Genomic DNA, 26,521 nt, shown 5'->3' with positions numbered 1-26,521 from the left:
ACATTGCATGCCATATCATAATGCCATAAACTTGTGCAAACTGCTTTCTCTTCCTGGAATGTCCCTACCCACCTTCTGTGCTTTGAAAAATCCTATTCATCCTTTAAAACTTAGTTCAGTGTCACCCTCTCAGTGAAGATTTGACTTTCAAGGAACAGTGGTAGGGATCCTGTCCTCTATGTCTTAATAACATCCTGTGTTGTGTGTTCCTGCACATAAACAGTGAATCTCTTCGGAGCAGGCGCTGGTCTTATTTAGCTTGGTAAATGTGGGTATGTGGCAGGCAATCAACACACATGTACTGAATGAGTCCTGGACCCTGGAAAAAGTAGTTCCCTAACCTGTGAGTCTCAATGTCCTCACTCAAAAATACGGATAATACTTAGATCTGTTGTTTCAAGAATTAAGTTGGGAGACAGTAACATTTATGAAAGTATTTTGATAAATAGTAATTTCTTTCCTTCTAAAACTTGAATGCTTTAGAACCTTATTATTCAAGAGAGTTACATCGTCCTTAGATCTGCTTTACTACCAGATTATCAAACGCCAGTATGGTAAACAATTTTTCTCTCAAAATATTCTTTTTCTTCATCAGCACTTCTCAGAGTCAGTCTCATTCTTTCACAAGAGTTAGTGGCTGCTTGATGAGTTGTACAGCTACAAAACGGAGTTGCTGGTAGGTGGTTCCAGGTTGACCTACCAGCTGTCTTCTTCATACACACTGGCCTTACAATATAAAATTTGTGTGTCAGAAAAATTATATAATCTATGTCAACATCTTTTGCTCATAAAATATTAAAACTAGAATTTAAATCTGAGAATGCTAAAGATCTGTTATACTCCTGTTTTTCTAATTTAAATGTACTAGTTTTTAGTAAATTTAATTTACATCACGAAAAATTCAAAGATAGACAAAAGCAGAGAGAATGGTCAAATGAGGCCCTCCAGCAGTTATTAACATCTTTGTTCTACAAGGAGATAGTCAAGTCACTCGGGTGTTCTGTGACTTACTTTCCTCATCTGTAAAATAAGAGCTTGGATTATACCAATACTTTCTTTTTAAGCTAGCTCCATGAAACTCCCTTTGTAACCTCTGAAAGTAGCTAGCAGAGAGTATTCGATACAAAAATTTTATATACTAGGATTCATAACATATTTGAGCAAAGGATTTTGTGGCTAAATATTCTGAAAAAAAAATCACTGGACTAGACAACTTCTAACATTCTTTTCAGCTCTAAAATAATGTGATTTTACATATTTGAGATATATTTATTTATTTTCTTTTTACTACTGTTTGTTTTTACAAGCTAGTGAGATATATTTAAATATAACCTGATAAAAATAATTTGCTTTTTACATTTCAGTACTTCAAATGTTTTTCTATTCAATATATACTCAGTCTGTGCCAGTGCATGGGTGTGTTAGAGTTCCCCTTTTTTTCACTGACATTTGCACAATTTCAGATATCCAAAGAGGAAAAGAAAAACTATTGAGGGTTTGATTCTTTTGAAAAATACTTTTATGTATTTGGAATTAGGTAATGTCTGTTTATTCTTAGGAATTACAAAAAGTTTTCTCTGTAAATATAAATTCTAGATTGCCAGAATCACATTTGTGACGATAATATAAAAACATTAGATTATTTATTTCAAGCTCTTCAATATGTGAGTTTCATAAATAAAAGGGTAGTGAAAGGGCCAGTAAGGGAGTGTGCATAGAAAGTTCATGAAAAGGAATAGTGAATTTATTTTCTTCTACTAAGTTTTGCTGCTCCTTTTCTTATTTTACCCTAAGCTGATTCCACTAGAAAAACAGTTACCTGAAAGATCAAAAATAGTATAGCAAAAACTGTTTAGTCCCAAGAGAGCAGCAAATAAAAGAGCCATGAAATTCTGGTTTATAACAAGGCAGCAAAGGAAGGCTAAGTGACAGGAAAATGTACAGTTTTAATCAAGGGTTGATTTGTATTAAAATACATCTTTCTACAAAATAGTATGTAAACAGAAAACTATATGGACATTGCTTTCTAAGTTACAGCAAGAACTATTAAAAACCTGACATTGAGAGGCTGGGCGTGGTTGCTCACACCTGTAATCCTAGCACTCTGGGAGGCTGAGGCGGGTAGATCATTCAAGGTCAGGAGTTCGAAACCAGCCTGAAACAAGAGCGAGACCCCATCTCTACTAAAAATAGAAAGAAATTAATTGACCAACTAAAAATATCTAGAAAAAATTAGCTGGGCATGGTGGCCCATGCCTGTAGTCCCAGCTACTTGGGAGGCTGAGGCAGGAGGATTGCCTGAGCCCAGGAGTTTGAGGTTGCTGTGAGCTAGGCTGACACCACAGCACTGTAGCCTGGACAACAGAGCGAGACTCTGTCAAAAACAACAAAAAATGACATTGATATATAGGGAAGTAATCTTTTCTTTTCTTTTTCTTTTGGAGACAGGGTCTCACTTGTTTTTCAGGACATACTTTTCTTTGTTTCCTCCCTCCTGCCTCACTGGTTGTTCCTTTACTTGTCTGTCCCCATCTCCAACACACTGGAGTGCCCCAACCTCAGTCTGTGGTCCTTGCTTTTTTTTTTTTTTTTTTTTTAATGCTTATTACCTCCAGTCATTTAATCAAGCCTCAAGGCTTTGATTGCGATCTATGCTGATGATGTCATGATTTCCAAAGCACATCTCCAGCCTGGGTCTCCCCACTGAGCTCTGCGGTTGATGCGTCCACCCGCCTCCTGACGTGGCCAGGTGGATATTAATAGGGCCCCTAAATTTAACACGTCTCACACTCAGCCTCCCAACTTGTTCCTCACGTTGTCGCTCATCTCAGGAAATGAATACATCATTCTTCCAGTTACTCAGGCCCCTTGACTGGGTTACTGGAACAGCCTCATCTACCTATTTCTGTCCTTGTCCCCTTCATTGCTGCCACAAATTGTCTATTCCCAACCTAGCAGCCATAAGTCATATACTTTTACACCTCTGCTCTAAACCTTGTTGTCTGTTTATTCCATTTACAGTGTAAGAGGCAGTCCTTATTATAATGGCCTACAAGACTTCTTATCATCTGACCCCATCTCCATTACCCTGCTCTCCACTCTGCTCTAGACATACTGGTTTCCTGGGAGTTACGTCAACAGGCCAAGAACACTCCTCCCTCAAGGCCTTTGTCCTTGTTCCCTCTACCTCACATGCTCTTTCCCCAGATGTCTGCATGGCTTGCTTCCCACCTCCTTCAGGTTTTTACTCAAATATCATCTTTTCTAGGGAGGCCTTCCCTGACTACTATATACAACATAGCAACATTTCTCTCCACCATGGCCCTGCTACCCTTCTTTATTTTTCTCCAAAGCACTTATCACCATCACTATATTATGCATTTCCTTGCTAGTCTATTGTTTGTTTTCCTTGTAGAATATAAGGTCCAAGATGCCAGTGACTTAATCTATTTTGTTCACTGCTGTTTCTCTAGTATCTAGAATAGGGCCTAACACACAGTAAGGCACTTAATGGGTGCTTATTGAAGAAATGAATATGTTCACAGAGCCATATTAAAAATTTTAATTTGTATAATTTTACTCCAAATCAGAAGATGACAAAAGACCTATGGCTTAAGTAATTTAGAGTGTGGAGAGCTCATTTCATAATAGGTAATAGTAACTTCTGTGGGTCAGGCCAGTCTCCCAAGAAAGGAACTATTCCTACACTGGTATTTGTCTGTTAGCACTACACAATATTAATATAAACATTTAAACAAATAAATCTTCACTATACTTTCAGATAGATAATCCATTTACTGGGCATCAACTTACGTTTTAAAACATGGGTCACCAGACATCAGTTGCATACTGATCAAAACCTAAACATAAGAATAAGAAATATGATTATAAAAGATTTCTTGAGAGTAGAGGCCATGTTCTGGTAACCTATACTTCCTCCACAGCACCCAGCCCAGTATCTTCTATTTAGAAAGCATTAAATTATCATTATATTAGGTTATATCCAATATTAAATTCCCACTTCATATAGATTAAAGATAATATTTACCATTCAAAACCTTGTAATTGTACAAATAGGAGTGGAAATGATGAAAACAAAAAGTCATAATAATTCACTAGTAATGATCCTTGAGTGTGTGGCTGTGCTAATTTAGTTTATCTGTCTTTGCTCTCAGATTCCTGTGGTGTTTAGGTGTCTGATAATGTTTCCCTCCAACTGGCCGTGTTCAAGAGATGCCTGCTAGTGAATTCTATGAGTAAAAAACTTGTGGCCTTTGTTCTAGTTTTAAATCAGGACATAAAAGTTTTGTAATAGTTTTTGAGCTGCTGCCATTCTCTAGTTGCTGACTACCTTTTAACAAGCAGTCATAGGATCTTTTTATGTTCTTATGGGAATAATAACGATAACAGTAATAATACAACATTAACAACAATCATGATTTGAGAATTCACTATGTGCCAGGCATAAGCTAAATGTTTTGTACGTATTATTTCATTTAATCTTTAATACTCCTATGTGAGAGCAACACTTTCATTAAGGCCAAGGAGAATAAGGGATATTGTCAAAATCAGACAGCTAGTGAAGGGCAGAGCTGAGTCCAAACCCAGCACTTCATATACCAAAATTCATGGTCTTAATGAATAACAGAATATGTATATTACTGCATGTTTTCCAGTGAAAGGCTAAGATGTATCTTATATAACCTTATTTAATTCATATCTCTTCATCTCAGTGCCACCATGACTATTCTTTTTCTTTTTTCTTTTTTGAGACAGAGTCTCACTCTGTTGCCTGGGCTAGAGTGCCATGGCATCACCTAGCTCACAGCAACCTCAAACTCCTGGGCTCAAGCGATCCTCCTGCCTCAGTCTCCCGAGTAGCTGGGACTACACGCGCCACCATGCCTGGCTAATTTTTTCTATATATTTTAGTTTTCCAGCTAATTTCTTTCTATTTTAGTAGAGACAGAGTCTCGCTCTTGCTCAGGCTGGTCTTGATCTTTTTTTCTTAAATACCATACCTATCTGCTGTGGTTTCCTCATCACCTCTTCTTTTGTAGAACCCTATAGTTTGCTTTCCAACTCCAACAAAATAGCACACTTGAATATACTGAATGTCTCAGAAAGGAGATGGAGATGGCACATACAGCTTTTAAGAGATTCTGTAGTGTGGTTGGGTGTGGTGCCTCATGCCTATAATCCTAGCACTCTGGGAAGCCGAGGCGGGAGGATCGCTTGAGGTCACGAGTTCGAGACCAGCCTGAGCAAGAGCGAGACCCTGTCTCTACTAAAAATAGAAAGGAATTAGCCAGACAACTAAAAAAATATATAGAAAAATTAGCCAGGCATGGTGGCGCATGCCTGTAGTCCCAGCTACTTGGGAGGCTGAGGCAGTAGGATCGCTTGAGTCCAGGAGTTTGAGGTTGCTGTGAGCTAGGCTGATGCCACGGTACTTTATCCTGGGCAACAGAGCGAGACTGTCTCAAAAAAAAAAGAAGAAATCCTGTAGTGAAGTGGAACAGCAGTTAGAGGAGATAAGTTATTTTTTGCCTTTTTAAAAAAAATATGGGAGGCTGGGCGAGGTGGCTCATGCCTGTAATCCCAGCATTCTGGAGGCCGAAGTGGGTGGATCATTTGAGCTCAGGAGTCCGAGACCAACCTGAGCAAAAGCGAGACACCATCTCTATTAAAAACAGAAAGAAATTAGCTGGACAACTAAAAATATATAGAAAAATTAGCCAGGCATGGTGGCACATGCCTGTAGTCCCAGCTACTTGGGAGGCTGAGGCAGCAGGATCGCTTGAGCCCAGGAGTCTGAGGTTGCTGTGAGCTAGGTTGACGCCACGGCACTCTAGCCAGGGCAACAGAGTGAGACTCTTTCTCAAAAAAAAAAAAAAAAAAAAATATGGAGACACCATAGCTGTTTCTTTATATGTTGATGAGGTTGGACCACTAGCAGGAGAGATGACTAGAAGAGGTGATAATCCAAGGGCAAAGCTCTTGATTAGGCCAGCTTTGGATTCTGGAACCCAAGAGGAAGGCAAAAAATATGGGAGGCTGGGCGCGGTGGCTCACGCCTGTAATCCCAGCACTCTGGAGGCTGAAGTGGGTGGATCATTTGAGCTCAGGAGTCCGAGACCAACCTGGCAAAAAGATAACAAGGCTGGAGAGACAGGTAAATTCTGTGATGGGAAAATGAGGGAATTTAGTTTAATGGCTTCTATTTTCTCAATAAAGGATAAGGCAAAGCCATTAGCCGAGAGCAAGGGTAGTGTGTGGGGATACAGGAGAAAGAAGGTATGAAATCGACTATCTAAAATGTAAAAAGGAAGCTTAAAAAGACAGTAGGTTACACTTGCTGGCAGCGAGCAGGGGTTCAGTAATGCCAGCTAGTCTGGCTGTGTGGTCTCCAGCCATGCTCGGCAAGCAGGATGGTCAAGTGAATGCAATTTAGGGCTGGGAGTTATTCAGGGGAGAGCAATGGGGGAGATGGGGAAAAAGGACCAGGGGTATTTTTAAGGGGACGATAATCATGGAATCTAAGTGAAAGTGGAAGCAAGTGGGGGCTGATGGACAGTGAGACAGGGGAAAGGTTAAAGATACCTAAGTGACTAGTAGATCAAGAGGGCTAGAAACATAAGATAGCAATAGGAGGGAAGAAAACTTTAAACTGAAACTTTGGAGGTGACTGTGAGCCAGAAGCTAAGTCATCAATGAACAGGAGAGAGGAGTGACTAGGTGGCCAGGAGATAACAGAGATCAGGAAGGTAGAGGGTATTACAGTTAAATGGTGTGATCATCAAAAGCATATGCCTTTTGCAGGACAAAGTGGGAGAAATGGTGTGGAAGAACTAATGGGCAGCCAGAAGGAAACCACTCCATGAGCTGGCCCTGAGGAATGTAAGGGTCTAAAATTAAAAAGTTATTTCAATTTCCAATGAAAACACTATAATTCAGAGAAGGATTATCCATCTTCTTAAATAAGAAATAAGAAGAAATAAGACCATTGACCAGGCAATAGAAGATATGCATTTTCTCAGTTCTGCCACTGATTACCATTTTTTTATTTTATTTATTTTTTGAGACAGAGTCTCGCTTTGTTGCCCAGGCTAGAGTGAGTGCCGTGGCATCAGCCTAGCTCACAGCAACCTCAAACTCCTGGGCTCAAGCAATCCTGCAGCCTCAGCCTCCCAGGTAGCTGGGACTACAGGCATGTGCCACCATGCCCGGCTAATTTTTTCTATATATATTAATTGGTCAGTTAATTACTTTCTATTTATAGTAGAGACGGGGTCTCGCTCTTGGTCAGGCTGGTTTCGAACTCCTGACCTTGAGCAATCCTCCCGCATTGGCCTCCCAGAGTGCTAGGATTATAGGTGTGAGCCATCGCACTCGCATCTTTTTTTAAACAGAGTCTTACTCTGTTGCCTGGGCTAGGGTGCCGTGGCGTCAGCCTAGCTCATAGCAACCTCAAACTCCTGGGTTCAAGTGATCCTCCTGCCTCAGCCTCCCGAGTAGCTGGGACTACAAGCATGCGCCACTGCGCCCAGCTAATTTTTTCTATTTTTAGTTGTTTGGCTAGTTTCTTTCTATTTATAGTAGAGACGGGGGTCTCACTCTAGCTTAGGCTGGTCTCCAACTCCTGAGCTCAAGCAATCCTCCCACCTCAGCCTCCCAAAGTGCTAGGATTACAGGCATGAACCACTGCGCCTGGCCTGATTACCTTTTTTTTTTTCTTTTTAGAAACAGGGTCTCACTCTGTCACCCAGGCTGGAGTACAGTGGCCTGATCATAGCTCACTGCAGCCTCTGACTCCTGAGCTCAGGCGATTTTCCTACCTCAGTCTACTGAGTAGCTGGGATTACAGGCACACACCATCACTCCTGGCTTATTTTTAAAATTTTTTGTAGAGACAGGGTCTTGCTATGTTGCCCAGGCTAGTCTCCTATGCCCAGCCTCAAGCAATCCTCCTGCCTTGGCCTCCCAAAGCACTGGGATTACAGGTGCAAGCCACCATACCCAGCCTGCCACTGGCTACTTTTGTGAGATACTTAATCTTCTGAGTCTCAGCTTCTTCATCTATAAACTGGAATAACAATCTATCCCCATCCATCTAACCCTCTCTAACTCATAGAGGTATGGGCAAGTGCTTTGAATGATTTTCAGTTATATGACCATAAAACTATAAAATCAACATGATGCACACAGAAGTTTACACCATGACACTTTTCTTTCTTCCTTGTCTTCTTTCGCCATTTCCCTCCCCATATCAACCACCCATCTCACCTTTCTTTACTGCTGCTAACTTTGTGCCAGGGACAGACTGGCTATTATAACCATTTAAGGCATTTTCATATCTTTACAGCTTAATGTTTACTGAAAACAAAGTTTGAAAACTGTAGGTGTAAGGTAATTCTTTGCTCCACTAACTTGATCATCCAGTTTTTATTCAGAATTATTTTACTTTCTTCTTATTAGATAACTGATAGTTTGGATATTTGTCCCTTCCAAATCTCACGTTGAAATCTGGTCCCCAGTGTTGGAGGTGGGGCCTACTGGGGGTGTTTGGGTCACGGGGGTGGATCCCTTGTGAATGGCCTGGTGCCCTTTTTGTGGTAATGAGTGCGTTCTCCCTCCATTAGTTCATGTGAGAGCTGGTTGTTTAAAAGGGCCTGACATCTCCTTTTTCTCTTGTGCTCCCTTCCTCTTGTGTTCTCTGACTGTGTGGCACACCTGCTCCCCTTTAGCCTTCCACCACGAGTGGAAGCTCCCTGAATCCCTCATTAGAAGTAGGTGTTGGGACCGTGCATCCTGTACAGCCTGCTGAACCATGAGCCAAAGAAACCTCTTTTCTTTACAAATTACGCAGCCTCACGTATTTGTTTAAAGCAATGCAAACAGACTAAGACAATAACTTACCATCATGGCGTCAACTAAATACAGCAAAAGGTTTATACAGTGAGTTTTACTAGGTGCAAAGTACTTTACAAGCATTTTCTCAACTGATGTCATTTAACATGCCCACCAACGCTATGAAGTATATATTCTCTCGGATTACTAGAATACATGGCTCCTGATGGTACTGGAAATAATAGGGCAGATGCCCAGAAGTGGGTTCCACCTGTCACTTCACTAGTTACAAGAGAACTCAGTGATTTCTATGTACCCAGCACAGTGGCTTTGGAAATCACCTTTAAAGAGTTACAAACATTTTAATGTATTCGTTCATTCATCATGCTCCTTCCTCCCAACGAGCTCTTATATTATAGTGGTATGTGTATTCTTCTCTGAATGTTTGCACCACCAAAGAGAAATGCATTAGGACCATGAAGGTGAACCCATTATTTTCACTGCTTCTGTAATTAGGACAGGTTTTTTCCCTAGGTGGTGAACATTTCAGTGGTGGGGTCAGCTTATGATCTCAGTATTGATTCACGAATCTTATCCTTGACAGCATATACCTATGCTTATTTGAAGGCAGAAATCTCATTTGTTGACATGTAAACCTTGAAACATGCTTACTTTAAGAATGGAATTATCCTGTCTTGTATTTTTGGTGTCATAGCCTTCCAGTAAACAGCGACGAGTGGTATTTCCTGATCCAGCAAACTCTGCCAAGTTTAGATCTGCAAAGCCCAGCTATGAAAAGAAAGATTATTACATTAATAGAATATCTAGTAGGCTTCTGTCATATTCCCATTAAAAGTAAACATTCAACCCATACCCTAGACAAGTTTTCTCAAACTTTAGTTATTTGCAATTTTTGCCATCTTAATACCTGTTCTATTATTTGTTTTATATGTGTCTTTAAATCGGTTCATTTTTATAAAAATTTATTACCTACTTTACTATTGTCTGAAGCAAAAAAGATCTTTGAAATCATAGATATGATGTGCTAAATATATTTTTTCTGTATACACTGAAATAAATATATTATTACTAAAGTAAACATAATGCATATGAAACAACTAAAATCATTGCAAGTAGCAGTGGTATTCACACCACACCATGAGAAACACTAGCAATCTAGTCATGATCATTTGCATATACACAGAGAGGAATGATCAGATTCTCTTCTCTATCCTGGTTCTGGCTCTATGCTGAGTTAACCACTGGTGACTGCAGATACTTACAGGTTATTAAGTTTTCTCTCTTCATGTGAGAACTAGAATGATTTAAGTGGATCACACACTTTCTTTGGTATAGGACCATTCTCTTTCACCAACTCCTACAACACTTGCCTTGCTGATCATCCTTGAGCTGAATTTCTCTTTATGGAACCTACTTCCTCCCTTTCCCAGAGCTCTGCCCCACACCAATCCTCTCTGCTGCTAACAGAAGTTCAGCTCAAACCTGTTCCTCCCCCTTATTACTACCCAGGTCTGGTCCCCATTTTCTGTAGCTACCACGGTTGCCTCTATAATCTTTCCTATGATGTTGCTCAACCCTGCTTCTCATTTCCAAGTGATACAACAAATCAACCCTCTTACACCAGTATTTTTGAACAAACTAAGTCTACTTTACATGCTGGTGTATAGAGTCTTTTATTAACAAAAAATGAATTGAGCTTGCAATGAATTAAGCACATCTCCATGAATATATAATAAAAAGTATACATTTCAAACATGCTGCTGTGATTTTAAGTTGTTTGCTTTATGGTTTTAAAACACATAGTGGGCACATATAAATGGCATTCGAGATGAAGATTTTAATTGCAGGCTGGAGCATTATTTTAGTGGCTTTTAATGAGAACAAAAAGAATGAAGAATAAAAACTTAGAGAGCAGTTGAAGGGCCACAAGCCCCAAATGCAATAAAGTCAGACACATATCAAGCTACAGGTAACAGCTACCTAATTTTCCATGCTTACTCTGGTCTTTCTGCCTCTTTTAGGGAGCCAACAGATCAGCAGAAAAAGCCTGGATATGTTTAGGGCAAAGCCACATCCAGCTGAGCATGTGAAGTCATGTGACTATTTGATTACACATTATCCACGCATTTCATACATTATCCTTTCTCTGTGAACATCTCCTTCCCATTCTGCTCTGCTGATGACCTTGCTTCCTATTTCACTGAGAAAATAAAAGCAATCAAAAGAGCACTTTATTTCCACAAGCTCTTATTGCCAGCTGCACCCACTCACCTACCTGCACCTGTGCCCACACATTTGCCTTCCCACTTACAGTGCTATGCATGGACTGGCTGTGCTCCTATCTGAGGCCAACCACTCTCCTCTTGCCTACTGGAGTTCATCATTTTAGCAATTCTTTCTGCTCTCTTGCATTCTAAAATTCTTCTTCTCTGCTGGATGATTCCCATCAGCATACAAATATGCTGGGTTTTCTATCTTAATGAATAAATGGAAAAAATAAAAAAAACCCACAACAAACCAAACCTCACTCCACACCTCTTTTGAGGCTACTGATCCATTTTTATGACACCCCCCCCTTTAAAGCAAAACTCCTTGAAAGGGCTGTCTGTGCTGTCTCTGATTCCTCTGTCCCTGGCCACCTGGTCATCTTCATTGCCCCCTCTCCTCTTCATTTACCCTACTTATTGCAACTGTCCTATTTCTTGAAAATGCCAAGATCACTTCAAGGCCTTTAATACTTACTGTTCTTCTGCCTGAAATGTTCTCGCTTAGGTCTTCTTATGGATTTCTCCTTCACTCCTTTCAGGTCAATGTTCAAATGGCATGTCTCTAAAGGAGCCTACCCTGACCATCCTACAACATGCCTCTCTTCCCTCCCGTACCCTGTAGTGGTTGTCATCTGCTACTCCTTACCTGCTCTACTTTTCTCCTACTATTATCATCATAACATGTACATACATATTTCATGGTTATTTTGTTTGCAGTCTGTCCCTCCAAACCCCTATTAGAATGTACGCTCCACAAAGGCAGGGGGTTTTGTCTGTTTTGCTCATAGCTGTATCTCTAGTATTTAGAATAGGGCCAGGCGCGGTGGCTGCCTGTAATCCTAGCACTCTGGGAGGCCGAGGCAGGTGGATTGCTTGAGGTCAGGAGTTTGAAACCAGCCTGAGCAAGAGCAAGACCCCATCTCTACTATAAATAGAAAGAAATTAATTGGCCAACTAATATATATAAAAAAAATTAACCGGGCATGGTGGCACATGCCTGTAGTCTAGTTACTCGGGAGGCTGAGGCAGCAGGATTGCTTGAGCCCAGGAGTTTGAGGTTGCTGTGAGCTAGGCTGACGCCACGGCACTCATTCTAGCCTGGGCAACAAGGCGAAACTCTGTCTTAAAAAAACAAAAAAAATTGAATAGTACCAGGAAAAATTCAGAATGGAGCCCTCATGAATGAATTAATGCCCTTTAAAAATGACAGAGCTTGCTTCCGCTTTCTCTGCTTTCTGCCACTAAGGATACAATGAGAAGACAGCCAATCTGCAAACCAGAAAGTGGGCCCTTATCAGACATTGGATCTGCCAGCATGTTGATCTTGGACTTCTCAGCCACCAGAACTGTGAGAAATAAATTTCTGTTGTTTGAGTCACCCAGTCTACAATAATTTGTTATAGTAAACCAAACCAAGACAGTTCCTATTAAGAAAGTACATTAAAAGGTAGCATAGGTCAATGTGATCTTTTAGGATGAAGGTTACTGATGAGTGAGACCAACATTTATTATATCAAGTACCTTTCATGTGCCAGGCCCTGTTCTAGACACAGGATGACAGTGATGAACAGGACAAATATTCTGCCTTTAAAGAGCTAACATTCTAGCAAGGTACCAGAGAGTCCATGTTTCCTGTACTGAGATAATTGTCTCATGAAATGGCATACATATAATACATAAATACTACCTGTATTTCTGGCAGGTATTAATTCATTCAGAAAATGCTTTTCAGTATCTATATTCTAGGGAATTAAGCATTGGGATTGTGGAATCATTCCTACTTTTAGAGTTTAAAAGGAGAAGGTAGAAAAGAAAACAAATTCCCATAAAACAGGATGATAAATGCTGTGACAGAGAAAGACACAATTACAAGAAAGAGAGGAAAAGAAAAGTTTCTCAGTGGAGAGGAATGACTAAGTTGAGCCTTTAATGATATATAAGCTGACAGGACAAGCAGAGGAAGAAATACAGGCATGGCAGGGAAAATATGAAGTCACAAGGCAGAGGCTAAAATAGCATGGGATCCTCCAAAAAGCCCATGAGGCTGTGTCTGAAGCATATGGAGGAGTGTATGAGTGTGTGTGTTCATGTGCACAGATGATATATAGAAGAGATGACAGTCCAGGTGTGGTGGCTCACGCCTGTAATCCTAGCTCTGGGAAGCAGAGGCGTGTGGATTGCTCGAGCTCAGGAGTTCGAGACCAGCCTGAGCAAGAGCGAGACACCGTCTCTACTAAAAATAGAAAAAATTAGCCAGTCAACTAAAAATGAAACAAAAAATTAGCCGGGGCATGGGGGTGCATGCCTATAATCCCAGCTACTTGGGAGGCTGAGGCAGGAGGATCTCTTGAGCCCAGGAGTTTGAGGTTGCTGTGAGCTAGGCTGACACCACAGCACTCTAGCCCGGGTAACAGAGTGAGACTCTGTCTCAAAAAAAAAGAAGAGATGACAAACCAAGATGGGCCTTACATCCTAGGTTAAGAAATTTTCATTTTACTTTATAAGCAATGAATAGCCACTGAAGGACCAAAAGTGAGAGAATGGCATGACCCTGTTTTAATCTTAGACAGAGCACTCTGGTGGTAACATGGAGGATGGAGGGAGATAACAGAGGAAGGGGGAGATGAGACAGAGGGCTAATGCAGACTGGTCAATAAGTAAGAAACAATAAAGGCATAACCTAAGGCAGTGGCCTTGGGAATGCCAGAGAAGGCAAGGTTTCAAGAGCTCTTTAGAAGAGAAAAATCAAGAGGATCTGTCAACTACAACAGACCTTGTTGTTTGCCTGCCCCACCTGCAACACCCTGCTACTCCTTGCCAGCTAAGCCTGATTTTATTCAGGTGTTCCCTCTCTCAGTTCGTCCATGGACACAGGGAGGTAACCCAACCCCTAGTTCATTGTTAAACTGTGATTCCAGGGGTCCTCAAACTTTTTAAACAGGGGGCCAGTTCACTGTCCCTCAGACCGTTGGAGGGCCATTGGAGAGTGCGACACACGTTCCACACATGCGCACTGTGGGCCCGGGATGAGTTGGCTGCTAAGCAGGACAGGCAGCGGCAGCAGAAACACCCAGCAGGCCAGATAAATGTCCTCGGCGGGCTGCATGTGGCCCGTGGGCCGTAGTTTGAGGACCCATGGAAGCTAACCAAGGGAATCCATTCCTATTGCCCACAACTGGTTTAGTGGTGGGCATAGAATCTAGTTCTCATCAATGAAAAGTAAGGGGAAATGCTCTGAGAGCCATCTAGGAAAAGTTTTCTCACTGAAAAAAAGTAATACATGGAGAAAGGAAGCTGGATTTTGTCATATGTGAGCAGCCAGCCACCTGGTGTTCATGGAGGGAGCTAGCCAAGAACAAAGTCATCACAGAGAATGGCAGAATGGAAAGAGAAAAATAATATGGGTTCTTGATGATGTTCTCCAGTCAGTGGATTAACCAGGTCTGGAGCAGCTCTACCTCACATCTACTTGTTTTGTGACATCAAAAACATTTTGGCTGGGCACAGTGGCTCACGCCTGTAATCCTGGCACTCTGGGAGGCGGAGGCGGGAGGATTGCTTGAGGTCAGGAGTTCGAAACCAGCCTGAGCAAGAGCGAGACCCCGTCTCTACCATAAATAGAAAGAAATTAATTGGCCAACTAATATATATAGAAAAAATTAGCTGGGCATGGTGGCGCATGCCTGTAGTCCCAGCTACTCGGGAGGCTGAGGCAGGAGGATTGCTTGAGCCCAGGAGTCTGAGGTTGCTGTGAGCTAGGCTGATGCCACGGCACTCACTAGCCTGGGCAACAAAGCGAGACTCTTTCTCAAAAAAAAAGAAAAAAAAAATTAAAACAAAACAATTTCTAGTTGAAGAGGGTTTTCTGTTACCTATAGCAAAGAACATCCTGACATTGCAACTAGCCAGATTTAGGGAGTTAGGTAGATTTGGTGGTTAAAATTAGTGTACAGGCAATTGGCTCAGATGACTGGACTAATGGAGATACCATTCACAGAGACTGGAAATAAAGAGGAGTATGTGGGTTTCTAGTAGTGTTATTCATTACTAATTCCTTCTATTCAGCAAAAAAGGTGAGCACCTTCATTAGTAATTTCATACAGTAAAAGTGACAAAGGACAATAGTGATCATGTATATACAGAGCGCTAAGAGAGCACAGAGGAGGGGTACTCTTCCATTCCACAGGCCTGGGAATACTCCCAGGTGAGACTGTTTGAACTATCAGTTGCTATGGCTTACTGCAAACCAGAGATCATCCTTTAGCAGGGAAGCTGAAACTAAAGAATAACATCCCATAACTAGCATTTAGAAAGAATATGCCTATAATTTATTGTTGGATCCACCTGTTTAATCTCCAAGTTGCATTATTTAAAAAGAGTCAAGCTTGAATAGCAATTAGGATTGTAAAGTGTTTAATTTTTAAAGCTATAAATAGCAATAAGCAATATTACATGTTCCAAAAGAATTAAAGAACATCTACTTACCTTTGCATAAGTTTTTCCACCTTTTAACTCCTGCCAAAGGTAGAAAACACTATAAGGATTTCATATAAACACTTAAAATTAAATATATGTCAAATAATTCTGAGTAGATATTTAAATGCTGGCAAATATAAATAGTAAAATTCCAATGATCTTAAATCCAACTATTTGGGCTCCCACAATCCCCCCAAATGACCAGTATTTTTATTTAGCATTTAACTTTAATTGAAATGAGACAAATGGTGAGAAGACAAGCTAATATTCTATCTATTTGCTGAAGAAGAAATAGTTAAAAAGTGTCCTGGGCTCATTGCAAAAATCTTAATAACCCAAGAAGGGTTAAATTACTTAGTTAGTTAAGCATATTAATACATTGTAAAAAATTTCATTAAGAGTTGAAATCCCACCCCAGAGACAACCAGTTTTTATGAATCATTCAAAAGATGCTCTATGTATATAGAAGCATACATGCAGTATAGTATAAACCATCTTATCTAATATGAACAATACTGGCAAAAGTAAAAAATAATAAACAAAAATATATAAATGTTTAACATTTTAACTTAAAATAATAATATATATAGATTTATCAAATCTTTAGATTTAGAATATCACATAGCTGTGAGAATTAAGTGTAAAACACTTAGAACAATGCCAAGCACACAGTATGTGTGTGTATATATGTGTTTACCAATATTATTAGGGCCAAACTCTTCCCCGCACTGGGGGTGGGAAACCTGCAGACTCAAGGTCACCTATGTACAGAGGGAAGATGATGTGAAGACACAAAGGGAGAAGATAGTCATGTAAGTAGAGAACTGTGTCTCTAAGTCAAGGAATGCCTGAGGCTGCTAGAAGCTAAGAGAGGTATAAAACAGTTTTTTCCCTAGCATCTCCAGAGGGAGCATGGCCCTGGTGATTCCTTGATTTTGGATTTCAGGCCTCCAGAACTGAGACAATTAGTTTCTGGTTTTTTTGTTTTTTAAATTTTTTTTAGAGACAGGGTCTGGCTTTGTTACCCAGGTTGGAGTGCAGTGGTGCAACACTGCACCTGGGCTTGAGCAATGGGCTTGAGCAATCCTGGGCTTGAGCAATCCTGATGCCTCAGCCTCTTGAGTAGCTGGGACTACAGGTGTGCACCATCATACCCAGCTAACTTTTAAATTTTTTGTAGACACAGGGTCTTACTATGTTGCCCAGGCTGGTCTCAAACTCCTGACCTTGAGTGATCCTCCTACCTCGACCTCCCAAAGTGCGGGGATTATAGGCATGAGCCACTGTGTTTGGCCAAAATGAATTTCTGTTGTTTTATGCTGCCCAGCATGTGGTATTTTGTTATAGCAGCCCTAGGAAAATACTGGGTCTTTTTACTTTCAGGTCCTACTCCTTTATTTTATTTTATTTTATTTTATTTTATTTTATTTTATTTTATTTATTTTATTTAGAGACAGAGTCTCACTCTGTTGCCCCAGCTAGAGTGCTGTGGTGTCAGCCTAGCTCACAGCAACCTCCAACTCCTGGACTCAAGTGATCTTACTGCCTCAGCCTCTCAAGTAGCTGGGACTACAGGCATGCGCCACCATGCCTGCCTAATTTTTTCTATGTATTTTTAGTTGGCCAATTAATTTCTTTCTATTTTTAGTAGAGATAGGGTCTCGCTCTTGCTCAGGCTGGTTTGGAACTCCTGACCTTGAGTGATCCGCCTGCCTTGGCCTCCTAGAGTGCTAGGATTATAGGCATGAGCCACCACACCCGGCCCAGGTCCTACTCCTTTAGAATGATTTTTCCCTCGATCTTTACATGGGTGCCTCCTCTTCATGTGTTACCTTTCAGAGAAGTCTTCACTGATTTCTGTCCGGTTTTCTAAAATAATCTCCTTTCCCCAAGTTATTCTCTATTATCTCAATGTATTTTATGGATAAGACTTATCTGAAACAATCTTATTTGGTTACATGTATACATTTACTGTCTGTTTTTTTTTTTTTAATTTTGAAATTTTTTCTTTTTCTTTTTCTTTTGAGTTGGCTACACTGTATACTGTCTGTCTTTCCTATCACTCCTCTCCCAAGTCCAACCAGAAAGTAAAGTCCTGAGGGTAGGAACTCATTCCAGTCCACCATTCTCCTCCCAGTGCCTAGAATAGTACCTGGAACTGCAGGCACTCACATACTTGTTGACTGGTGGCTAATCGCTTCCCTGTGTCCTAGGTAATAGAGTACATTATCAAATTTTTTGATCTTTGTTGATTTTACACGTAAAAAATGGTATCACTCAAATTTGTATGAGTGAGATTGAGTATATTTTTATATGTTTAAAAGCTATTTATACTTTCTCTTTTGTGAAATGTATATTCTGTCCCTTGCCTATAATTTTCTAGGGTTATTGATCTTTTTCTTATTGATTTATATGAAGGTGCTCTTTCTAAAGAAATTAGTCCTTTGACGTGATTTGTAAGTATTTTTCCCTAATTTGCAATTTTGCTTACAGTATATTTTGTAATGCCGGAAATGTTTATAGACTTGAGTTTACCAGTTTTTCTTTTATGGCTTCCTTTATATAATACTTGGGAAGGATTAGGTAGAGTGAACTCAGTAAATACCTCCATCTAGCCAAGCATGGTAGATACTGCTAGTGCTAGGGGTTCACCAACATCCAGTTCCCCCTTCTCTAAGGTTAGAACTTGTTGGCCACCCAGCTAGAGATTCTACTTACATCCTTTCTTCTAGTTTGGTGTGGCCATGTGACTAAGTTCTGACCAGTGGGAGTGGGATATGGGCAAAAGCCATGTGCACCGCTTTTGAGTCAGGCTCTAAAAAGAAATGAATTTGTTCTGGCCGGGCGCGGTGGCTCACGCCTGTAGTCCTAGCTCTCTGGGAGGCCGAGGCAGGAGGATTGCTCGAGGTCAGGAGTTTGAAATCAGCCTGAGCAAGAGCAAGACCCCGTCTCTACTATAAATGGAAAGAAATTAATTGGCCAACTAAAAATATATACAAAAAATTAGCCAGGCATGGTGGTGCATGCCTGTAGTCCCAGCTACTCGGGAGGCTGAGGCAGGAGAATGAATTTGTTCTTATGTGGCTTTTTCTCCTTTCTCATTGGTTGGAAGACAAGATTGGAGCACCTCCCTTGGATCTAAAGTTGGACACCAGATGATGAAGACGTCAGAGCTGCTCTACCAGTCCTGGATCCCTTGACTGTTACCCAAGAGAGACATAAACTTCTATCCTGTTTAAGCCATTGCCTATTTGTCTCTGTGTTTCAGTAGCTTATTATAGATGCCCTAAGTAATACACCAAATCCTCATAATCTGAGGAGTTTGTTTATCTCAGATGAACAAGTCCTGCCACTTAAATGCCACTATTAGTTTTTATTTTTTGTTTTTTTAAAAAAGTAGATCTTGAGTTTCTTTAATCTGTAGTTATACTTCACTCCAAACTTGCTATATATTTTATTTTTCTTATAATTCAAATACTGACAGGTCATCTTTGACAAATCATGACTAGAATTCCATTTAGAAAAGGTTTTGGCTGGGTGCAGTGGCTCACACCTGTAATCCTAGTACTCTGGGAGGCTGAGGTGGGCGGATCGTTCAAGGTCAGGAGTTCAAAACCAGCCTGAGCAAGAGTGAGACCCCCGTCTCTACTAAAAATAGAAAGAAATTAATTGGCCAACTAAAAATAGATAAAAGAAAAAATTATCCAGGCATGGTGGCGAATGCCTGTAGTCCCGACTACTCGGGAGGCTGAGGCAGGAGGATTGCTTGAGCCCAGGAGTTTGAGGTTGCTGTGAGCTAGGCTGACGCCATGGCACTCACTCTAGCCTGGGCAACAACTAAGTGAGACTGTGTCACAACAACAACAACAAAAAATGTTTCAATGAAAGAGTAGCAGCAGTCAAGGTACAAAGGAAAGAAGGTAGGGTGCTTATTTGTCAGCTAATCGTGGCAACCCCACGAGGAAGTAAGTATTAAAATCATTTTCTTATTTGGATGAAAAGACAGATTCTAAAAAGAAGAATTGCCTCAGGTCTTACAGTTCATGGGTAGCATATCTGTGGTTCAAACCCCGGTCAGTGTGACACCATATATGCTTTCGCTGTACCATACTGCCTTTATGGGAGCCAGCTCAATGACTGCAGCTTCAAAGATGACTATTTTAGAGTCTATTTCCACAAAGGTTTAATACCTGCACAATCATTTTATGTGTCTATGCATTTGTATCATTTTTAACTGAATATATTAAGCAATTTAAGAGAATTTAAAGTACAGTCACACATATCATAGTGTTATCGGTTCATCCAAAATGCAGAATAAGAAAGTTAACAGTGTAAAAAAACTTTTTATCTGACACAGAAGGATGCAGGACTAGAGTGGAAAGGAGCAAGGCCAAGGATGCTCGCTCTTCATTCTAAACCCTTCTCTATTTTATTTTTAACCATTATATGTATTACTTTGGCAATTTAAACATGTATATAAAATGTAAAATATAAAGTAAAACATATACATCCTTTCATATATATTAAGTAGAACCATATGAAATTACTATTTTTGTAGATTATTGGTAATATGCTTCAACCTAGTATGTAGAAAGGAAATATAGAGAAAAGAAAACATGGACTTGGAATCAGAAAAATCTGTGTTTGAGTCCTTATGTCACCATTTATTAGCTATGTAAATTTGGGCAAGTAACTTAACCTCTCTGAGCCTTGGTTTTCCTGAAAATGGAGAAAATAATACCTAATTTTAGGGTTGTTCTTAGGCATAATATATGTAAAGTTCCCAGAGCAATGCATAACAAAAAATAGGAATTTAATGAACAGTAGGATATGGAAATATACAGTCCCCAAACTAACAAAAATAAGGCTATTATGTAGAATGATAGTGAGATGAAGGTTCTTGAATAATATTTTAATTTATAACTTCAGATTCTTCCTCATATTTGCCATGGTAATTTAAATTACTGCTGCAAGTGTGAAGTGAAATTGCATATGCTATAATCATTCTAATGATAAAGATAAAGCAGAGCTAAATAAAGTGAGTCACTGACTATGGAACTAATTATGGTTTCTGAAAGGGGAAAAGTAATAGGCTATTTTTGTACCTTCCTCACAGATACTCTGTAGATGCAAGGATCTAGGATGCCTGTGGTGGCACTTGCACTCATTTTGCACATAAATGAGAACTTCTTTCTCCAGTGAACACAGTTTGCTTGCACCACCTCCCTGAAAAAAAGAAAAAAAGAGCCAATTAATTATTATCGATGACATGTTAAAAGCACACCCACGCTTTCACTCAAGTCTATAATACCAAAGTGATCTATTAAAAGCCAGTATTTGTAAATAGTGGAACAGTAAGAAAACAAATTCCTAACAATGTGATCTGAAACATCTTTGGAAAGTTTTATTGATAACTATCCACAGGAAACTGAAAAAAGTGAGTTTACCTATCAATTTAATCAATATAAATTGATGTTTCACTATTCATTCATTCAATACACAATGAGCATTTATGTGCTGGGCACGTGGTAGATGTTTAAAATATAAAAATGAGGACAGGCCGGGCGTAATGGTGCACGGCTGTAATCCTAGCACTCTGGGAGGCCGAGGCGGGAGGGCTGCTTGAGGTCAGGAGTTCCAGACAAGCCTGAGCAAGAGCGAGACCCTGTCTCTACTAAAAATAGAAAAATTAGCCAGGCGTTGTGGCACATGCCTGTAGTCCTAGCTACTTGGGAGGCTGAGGCAGGAGGATCACTTGAGCCCATGAGTTTGAGGTTGCTGTGAGCTAGGTTGAGGCCATGGTACTCTACTCAGGGCAACAGCGTGAGACTCTGTCTCAAAAAAAAAAAAGGGGACAGAGTTTCTAACTTGTAGGGCTTATGTTTATAGTTAATGCAGAAGGCAGAAATATAAACAAATACTTATTCTAGGTATATACAAATACTCATTCTAAGATGAACTACTGTCACAGTTTAACTCCAGCCATAACAGCAATAACAGCGACCATTTATATTGAGAGCTTACCACATGCCACTTCATCTCCCAACAACCCTACGAGGTAGCTGGCATTTTCCTCACTTTATATAGATAAGGAAAATGAAGCACAAGGAGAGAAGCTAACTCAAGGTCATTTAGTCAGGAAGCAGCAGAACTGTCATATAAACCAGGCCTGTTTAACTCTAAAGCCCATTTGTCCGCAAAGGAAAATCTGTATCTTTCCAACAACTTTGATCTTTCAAATGTCCAGGCTTTTGTACATGCTGTTCTCCCTGCTATTCTGTGTAGGTACCTGGGACTCAGTCTTAATTATTCCTCTACCATAGGAAGAAAAGAAATAAAACAGGTGAAAATAAAGAGGAAATTAGAGAAAGCAAAAGAGAAAGGCAAGAGAGCTCAGGCTGAACAGTTTTGAGTTTCTTAAGAAAGTAAAAAGTCAGTTCTATGGAGTGATAGGAACTGATGGGTGAGTGGAAAATTTAGATAAAAGCTTAAAGACAGGAAAACTGGTGTAGGGGATGTGATTCGGAGTCAACTTGTAGTTGCATCAGTGAATAAGATAAATTCATATCAGGACCAATCAGTTTTGTTTCATTAATTTCTCCATCAATACACAAAAATCCAAGATGAGGAATTATAAAAAACAAATGTAATTTAAAAACCAATTATATGTTTGTGTGTAGTATATGCATGTGTGTTTATATGTATATATGTGTGTGTGTGTGTATATATATATCATAAAGACACACAAATAGGAGAGGAGAGCATGCATTTTATCATAGGTTTCACTATGCTAACTTTGGCCATTTAATTTTTTTCCATTAGGAACTCTTTTTTTTTTTTTTGAGACAGAGTCTCACTCTGTCTACCCTGGCTAGAGTGCAGTAGCATCAGGCTAGCTCACAGCAACCTCAAACTCTTGGGCTTAAGTGATCCTCCTGCCTCAGCCTCCTGAGTAGCTGGGACTACAGGTGTGCACCACCACACCAAGCTTATTTTTCTATTTTTAGTAGAGATGGGGACGGGGTCTTGCTCTTGCTCACGCTGGTCTCGAAAGGAACTCTTAAGTGATTTAATGAATTATAATATGAAGTGTATGTGTACATATTCATAGGAATGAGTTTCCCTTGAAGTCCAGGAGAGGTGCAATTTATTGGTACAGTCACAACACAGGCAGGATGAGAGTTACTTGACAAAGCATAGATCTGGAGGTACCTGTCAGGCAACCTGAGGAATCTCCTGTAAGAAGAGCTGTAGCTAACATGTATATTCAAAAACAAGTGACTTTTTAGAAAATCAGAGAATAACAATAAAAATAACAAGCAAGAAAAAGTAAAACCACATTTTTAAAATTGTTGCTTCTCTCCCAACATCTCTTAACCTCAAGACTTGCTAGAGGCATCAGCTATGGTCTCTGGAGCTCCCCAAAAGGGTATGCAGATAGATTCACTGATGTGCCGGACCCTTCAGGAGTGCTCTGAGCTTCAAGGCACTTGGTTATTCCCATCACTGAGACCACTGATGTGTGATCAGGGATCAAGAAACAACATTTAAAATAAAACCATTTTACTTTTTTTATAAAATTATACATAAACTTCTAGTTTAAGATGGCAGGTGGAATATATGTATTAGCCTCTGCTCCCTCCCCCAAATCCACTAACTTAAAAAAAGTAAAGGCAACATTTCACAAGGACAGAGAGAACTGAAGAGAGACAAAAATAAGTGGCCAAGGACAGACAGATTAGTGATATCTGACTTAGCATATTGAAGAAATCTGAACCTTATGCTGGTAATGGTGAAAGCCAAGAGCAAGAATTGTAAATTTGTCTTGAAGTAGAATGAAGGAGGGATGAAAGACAGAAAGACTGACTGAAAAAATTTTAGAAATAGTTAAGCTGCAGATATCTCCCTGACTTCTACAGAAGGCTGATATTTATTCTCCAGACAGGTAACAGAGAAGGATCTCTGGACTGCCTGACTTGAGGGCAGGTATTGGAAAGAGCACAATGGCATGTGGGTAGGTGTGGGTAATGAGAGATGACTTAGTGCCTGGACTTCCAGCCTTCTTCCCCGAACCTGGCTTCTCACACCACACTAGAATTAGGCATCTATTCTTCAAGTGGTAGGAAGAATATTCTCTGGGGTATGCAACCAGCCTCAAAGAAAAGATTTAAGGAGATGAATGTTGATGGCTCCCAACAAAACAGCCCAGCCAGCTCAATCTACAGCAAAAATCTGAGATGACAACAAGCACTGTCCATGTGCACAAAGCTTTTAATCAACTTTTAGTGCCTCAGTCAAATATGAACAGATAAATGAGGAAAGTCTCTTAATATGAAAGACAGAGACCAAAATGAATACAAAAAAAGCAACTTGAACAAAACAGAGCCTACACTGGAAGAAGAAAAAAAATTCTGAGAGAGATAAAAAAAGAAACTGCATCCACCATACAGGAATAGGATGCTATTAAAAAAAAGAACATACAGAGAACTAAAAAGTACTCACAGAAATCAAAACTATTGGGCTTGATATTTTGTTTGTCATTCCAGATCCACTCTACCCTCCTCTGTGGCCTAGGAGGCTGGTCTTAGGAACTGTTATACATGTACCACACTCCCTGCCCTCTATTTCTGATTGTGCAAAATCGACAAACACCAGCAGGATGGGGCCAGGAGAGAGAAGTCATTATATTTATTTTTCTGGCTCCTTCTCTATTAGGCCATGTGAAAAATAAGTAGGTGGCTGGGGACTGCGGTTTTCTACAATACGCCTGTAGCACTTAGACTCTAAACTATGTGCATCTATGACTTTATTAAAATAAAAACCAAATTAATAAATTCAAAAACATAGTAAAATACTGAATAATCTGAAAATGAGAACAAAAGTATATAATAGTATAAGCCATTTTTTTCTAATTGCTTATATACACCACTAAGAACCTTTACTATCTAATATATGAAAATTGGGTGGTATCTTAAAATGTTATTAAGCCAATTTATTCTAGGAATGATGTCATAATTTCCACCCCTGATAAGCCCTTAAAATTTACTACAAAGCCCTAAAACCTTGTAGTGGACTCTGCCACTCTTCATTTGTTTTGAGAAATAACTAATTCCATGTCAATACTAATTACAAAAATATATCTTAGATTTTTATCTAGTTTAAAATACCTTATATGGCTGGCCACAGTGGCTCTCACTTGTAATCCCAGCACTTTGGGAGGCCAAGGCAGGAGGATCACTTGAGCCCAGAAGTTTGAGGCTGCAGTGAGCTGTGATCATGCCACTGCACTCCAATGATTTAAAAAAAAAAAAAAAAAAAGAGCCCATTGGCAGTTAGTTGTTCAGTTTCAATGGAGTGGTGGGGGTGAAAGTCTGATTAGGGAGGATTGAAAAGTAACTGGGAGGTGAGGAAATGGAAAATTTCTGCACTGTGGACAGTTCTTCAAATTCCAGTTCCAACCCTTTCTAGCTGAATGATCTTAGACAAGTCACTTAATTTATTTGATCTTAGTTCTTTATCTATGAAATGGAGCCAACAGGACCCTCCTCATAGAGTTGTTTTGAGGATTAAATGAGTATGTTAAGATTAATACATGTAAAGTACTGTATTTGACCCTTGTTATAAAGTCTTGAAATATTCTTGTCCCTTTCCATTTCTATAACTATTCCTTTGCAGTTTCTTATTCCTCTGTCTCCTTAAAGTGTCAGTGTCCACCAAGCTTCTATCCTTGGCTTTCTTTTCTTTTTACTCTGGCAGTCTTAATTTTTACACATATACTGAGAATTTATAAATCTAAGTCCTCTTCTTCAGTTTTTAGATTCATTTATCTACCTGTTAACTGGCACTCCCACCTAGTACTCCTGGGGATTAGGTAAGACTTTAGGCTTCTGACATCTATGATGATACTCACCACCAACCTGACTAGTTAAACTAGTCAAATGGTGCCTAGGAGCACATGTGGCAGAAACTGCCAGTTGTTTATTTAATATCCTTTCTCTCCCCTTCCTTAAAAACAGAACTCTGATTTTATTCAGAATAGCAATGTGCTCAGTTAAAAGACTGCATCTCCCCATTCTCCTTTGCAGCTAAGGGTAGGCATGGGATTGAGTACAAGCTAATGAGATATAAAGGAGGTTACTGGGTGTAACTTCTGAAAAGAAACAGTAAAAGGGGGATAGTTGAGATGTATCCTTTTAGCATTTCTTCCTTCCTCTGCCTGGAAAACTGTCATGATGATGGTTAGAGTGTCAACAGCCATCTTGGACCATGAGGCTACCTTCAGGAAAAGCTGCGTGACGGTGATGCACAGATAGAAGGAAGATGGGTCCCCAGTAAACATGTCACTCTGGACTATCTCCCTCTAAATTTCGTAAATCTCATTATTTAAAATGCTTATTGGTTTTTGTCATACGTAGCTGACACAGACTAGGTCTGACTATCCCCAAATAGTCAAAGCTGTGATAGGTGCTCCAGGAATCCCAGAGCCCTGCTTCCCTCGCTTAAGACTACTGCATGGATAGAACACTCTGGAACCTAGGGTATGCATTTTTCATGACCTGTAGAGCCCAACCCAATGAAGCCACAGATAAACTCAGGTCCACTTCCAGTGGATAAAGACTCTTTCCAAACACATGAATACTGCCCTCCCAAGCAGCAGACTGACATATGTGCTAGGACTCTGAAACAGGTTCTTATGTGAGTAAAACATCTCACAATCCCTGACGGGAGATCAGGTCGGGATGAACTAGAGCTGAGAAGAGCATACTTCTCTATTAATCACCTCATGAGGTGCATAACAAAGAATCTTTACTGGAGAAGAAACCCAGAAATGATGAAGGCAGAAAACAAAGCGTTCAGCATAACACTATGAACAACAGTCTGCCAATCACAATAAACAATAAATATTT

General features: G+C 40.0%; 1 protein-coding gene across 1 annotated transcript in view; it reads right to left on the bottom strand.

Moving 5' to 3' along the window:
- The window catches only part of EEIG2 (EEIG family member 2), a 72,275-nt gene that overhangs the window by 12,324 nt on the left and 33,430 nt on the right, over window positions 1–26,521 (bottom strand). Inside the window, exons 2-5 of the mRNA XM_075999926.1 lie at window positions 20,720–20,840; window positions 15,624–15,653; window positions 9,523–9,639; window positions 3,814–3,860 (exon numbers count right to left, since the gene is read on the bottom strand). Coding sequence (XP_075856041.1) covers window positions 3,814–3,860; window positions 9,523–9,639; window positions 15,624–15,653; window positions 20,720–20,840 — 315 coding nt within the window. The remainder of the gene's footprint in view (window positions 1–3,813; window positions 3,861–9,522; window positions 9,640–15,623; window positions 15,654–20,719; window positions 20,841–26,521) is intronic.

This window comes from Microcebus murinus, chromosome 2, assembly GCF_040939455.1.
Source record: "Microcebus murinus isolate Inina chromosome 2, M.murinus_Inina_mat1.0, whole genome shotgun sequence".
NCBI lineage: Eukaryota > Metazoa > Chordata > Mammalia > Primates > Cheirogaleidae > Microcebus > Microcebus murinus.
The sequence above is the reverse complement of the archived record's forward strand: the minus strand, read 5'-3'. Positions and strand labels throughout refer to the sequence as shown.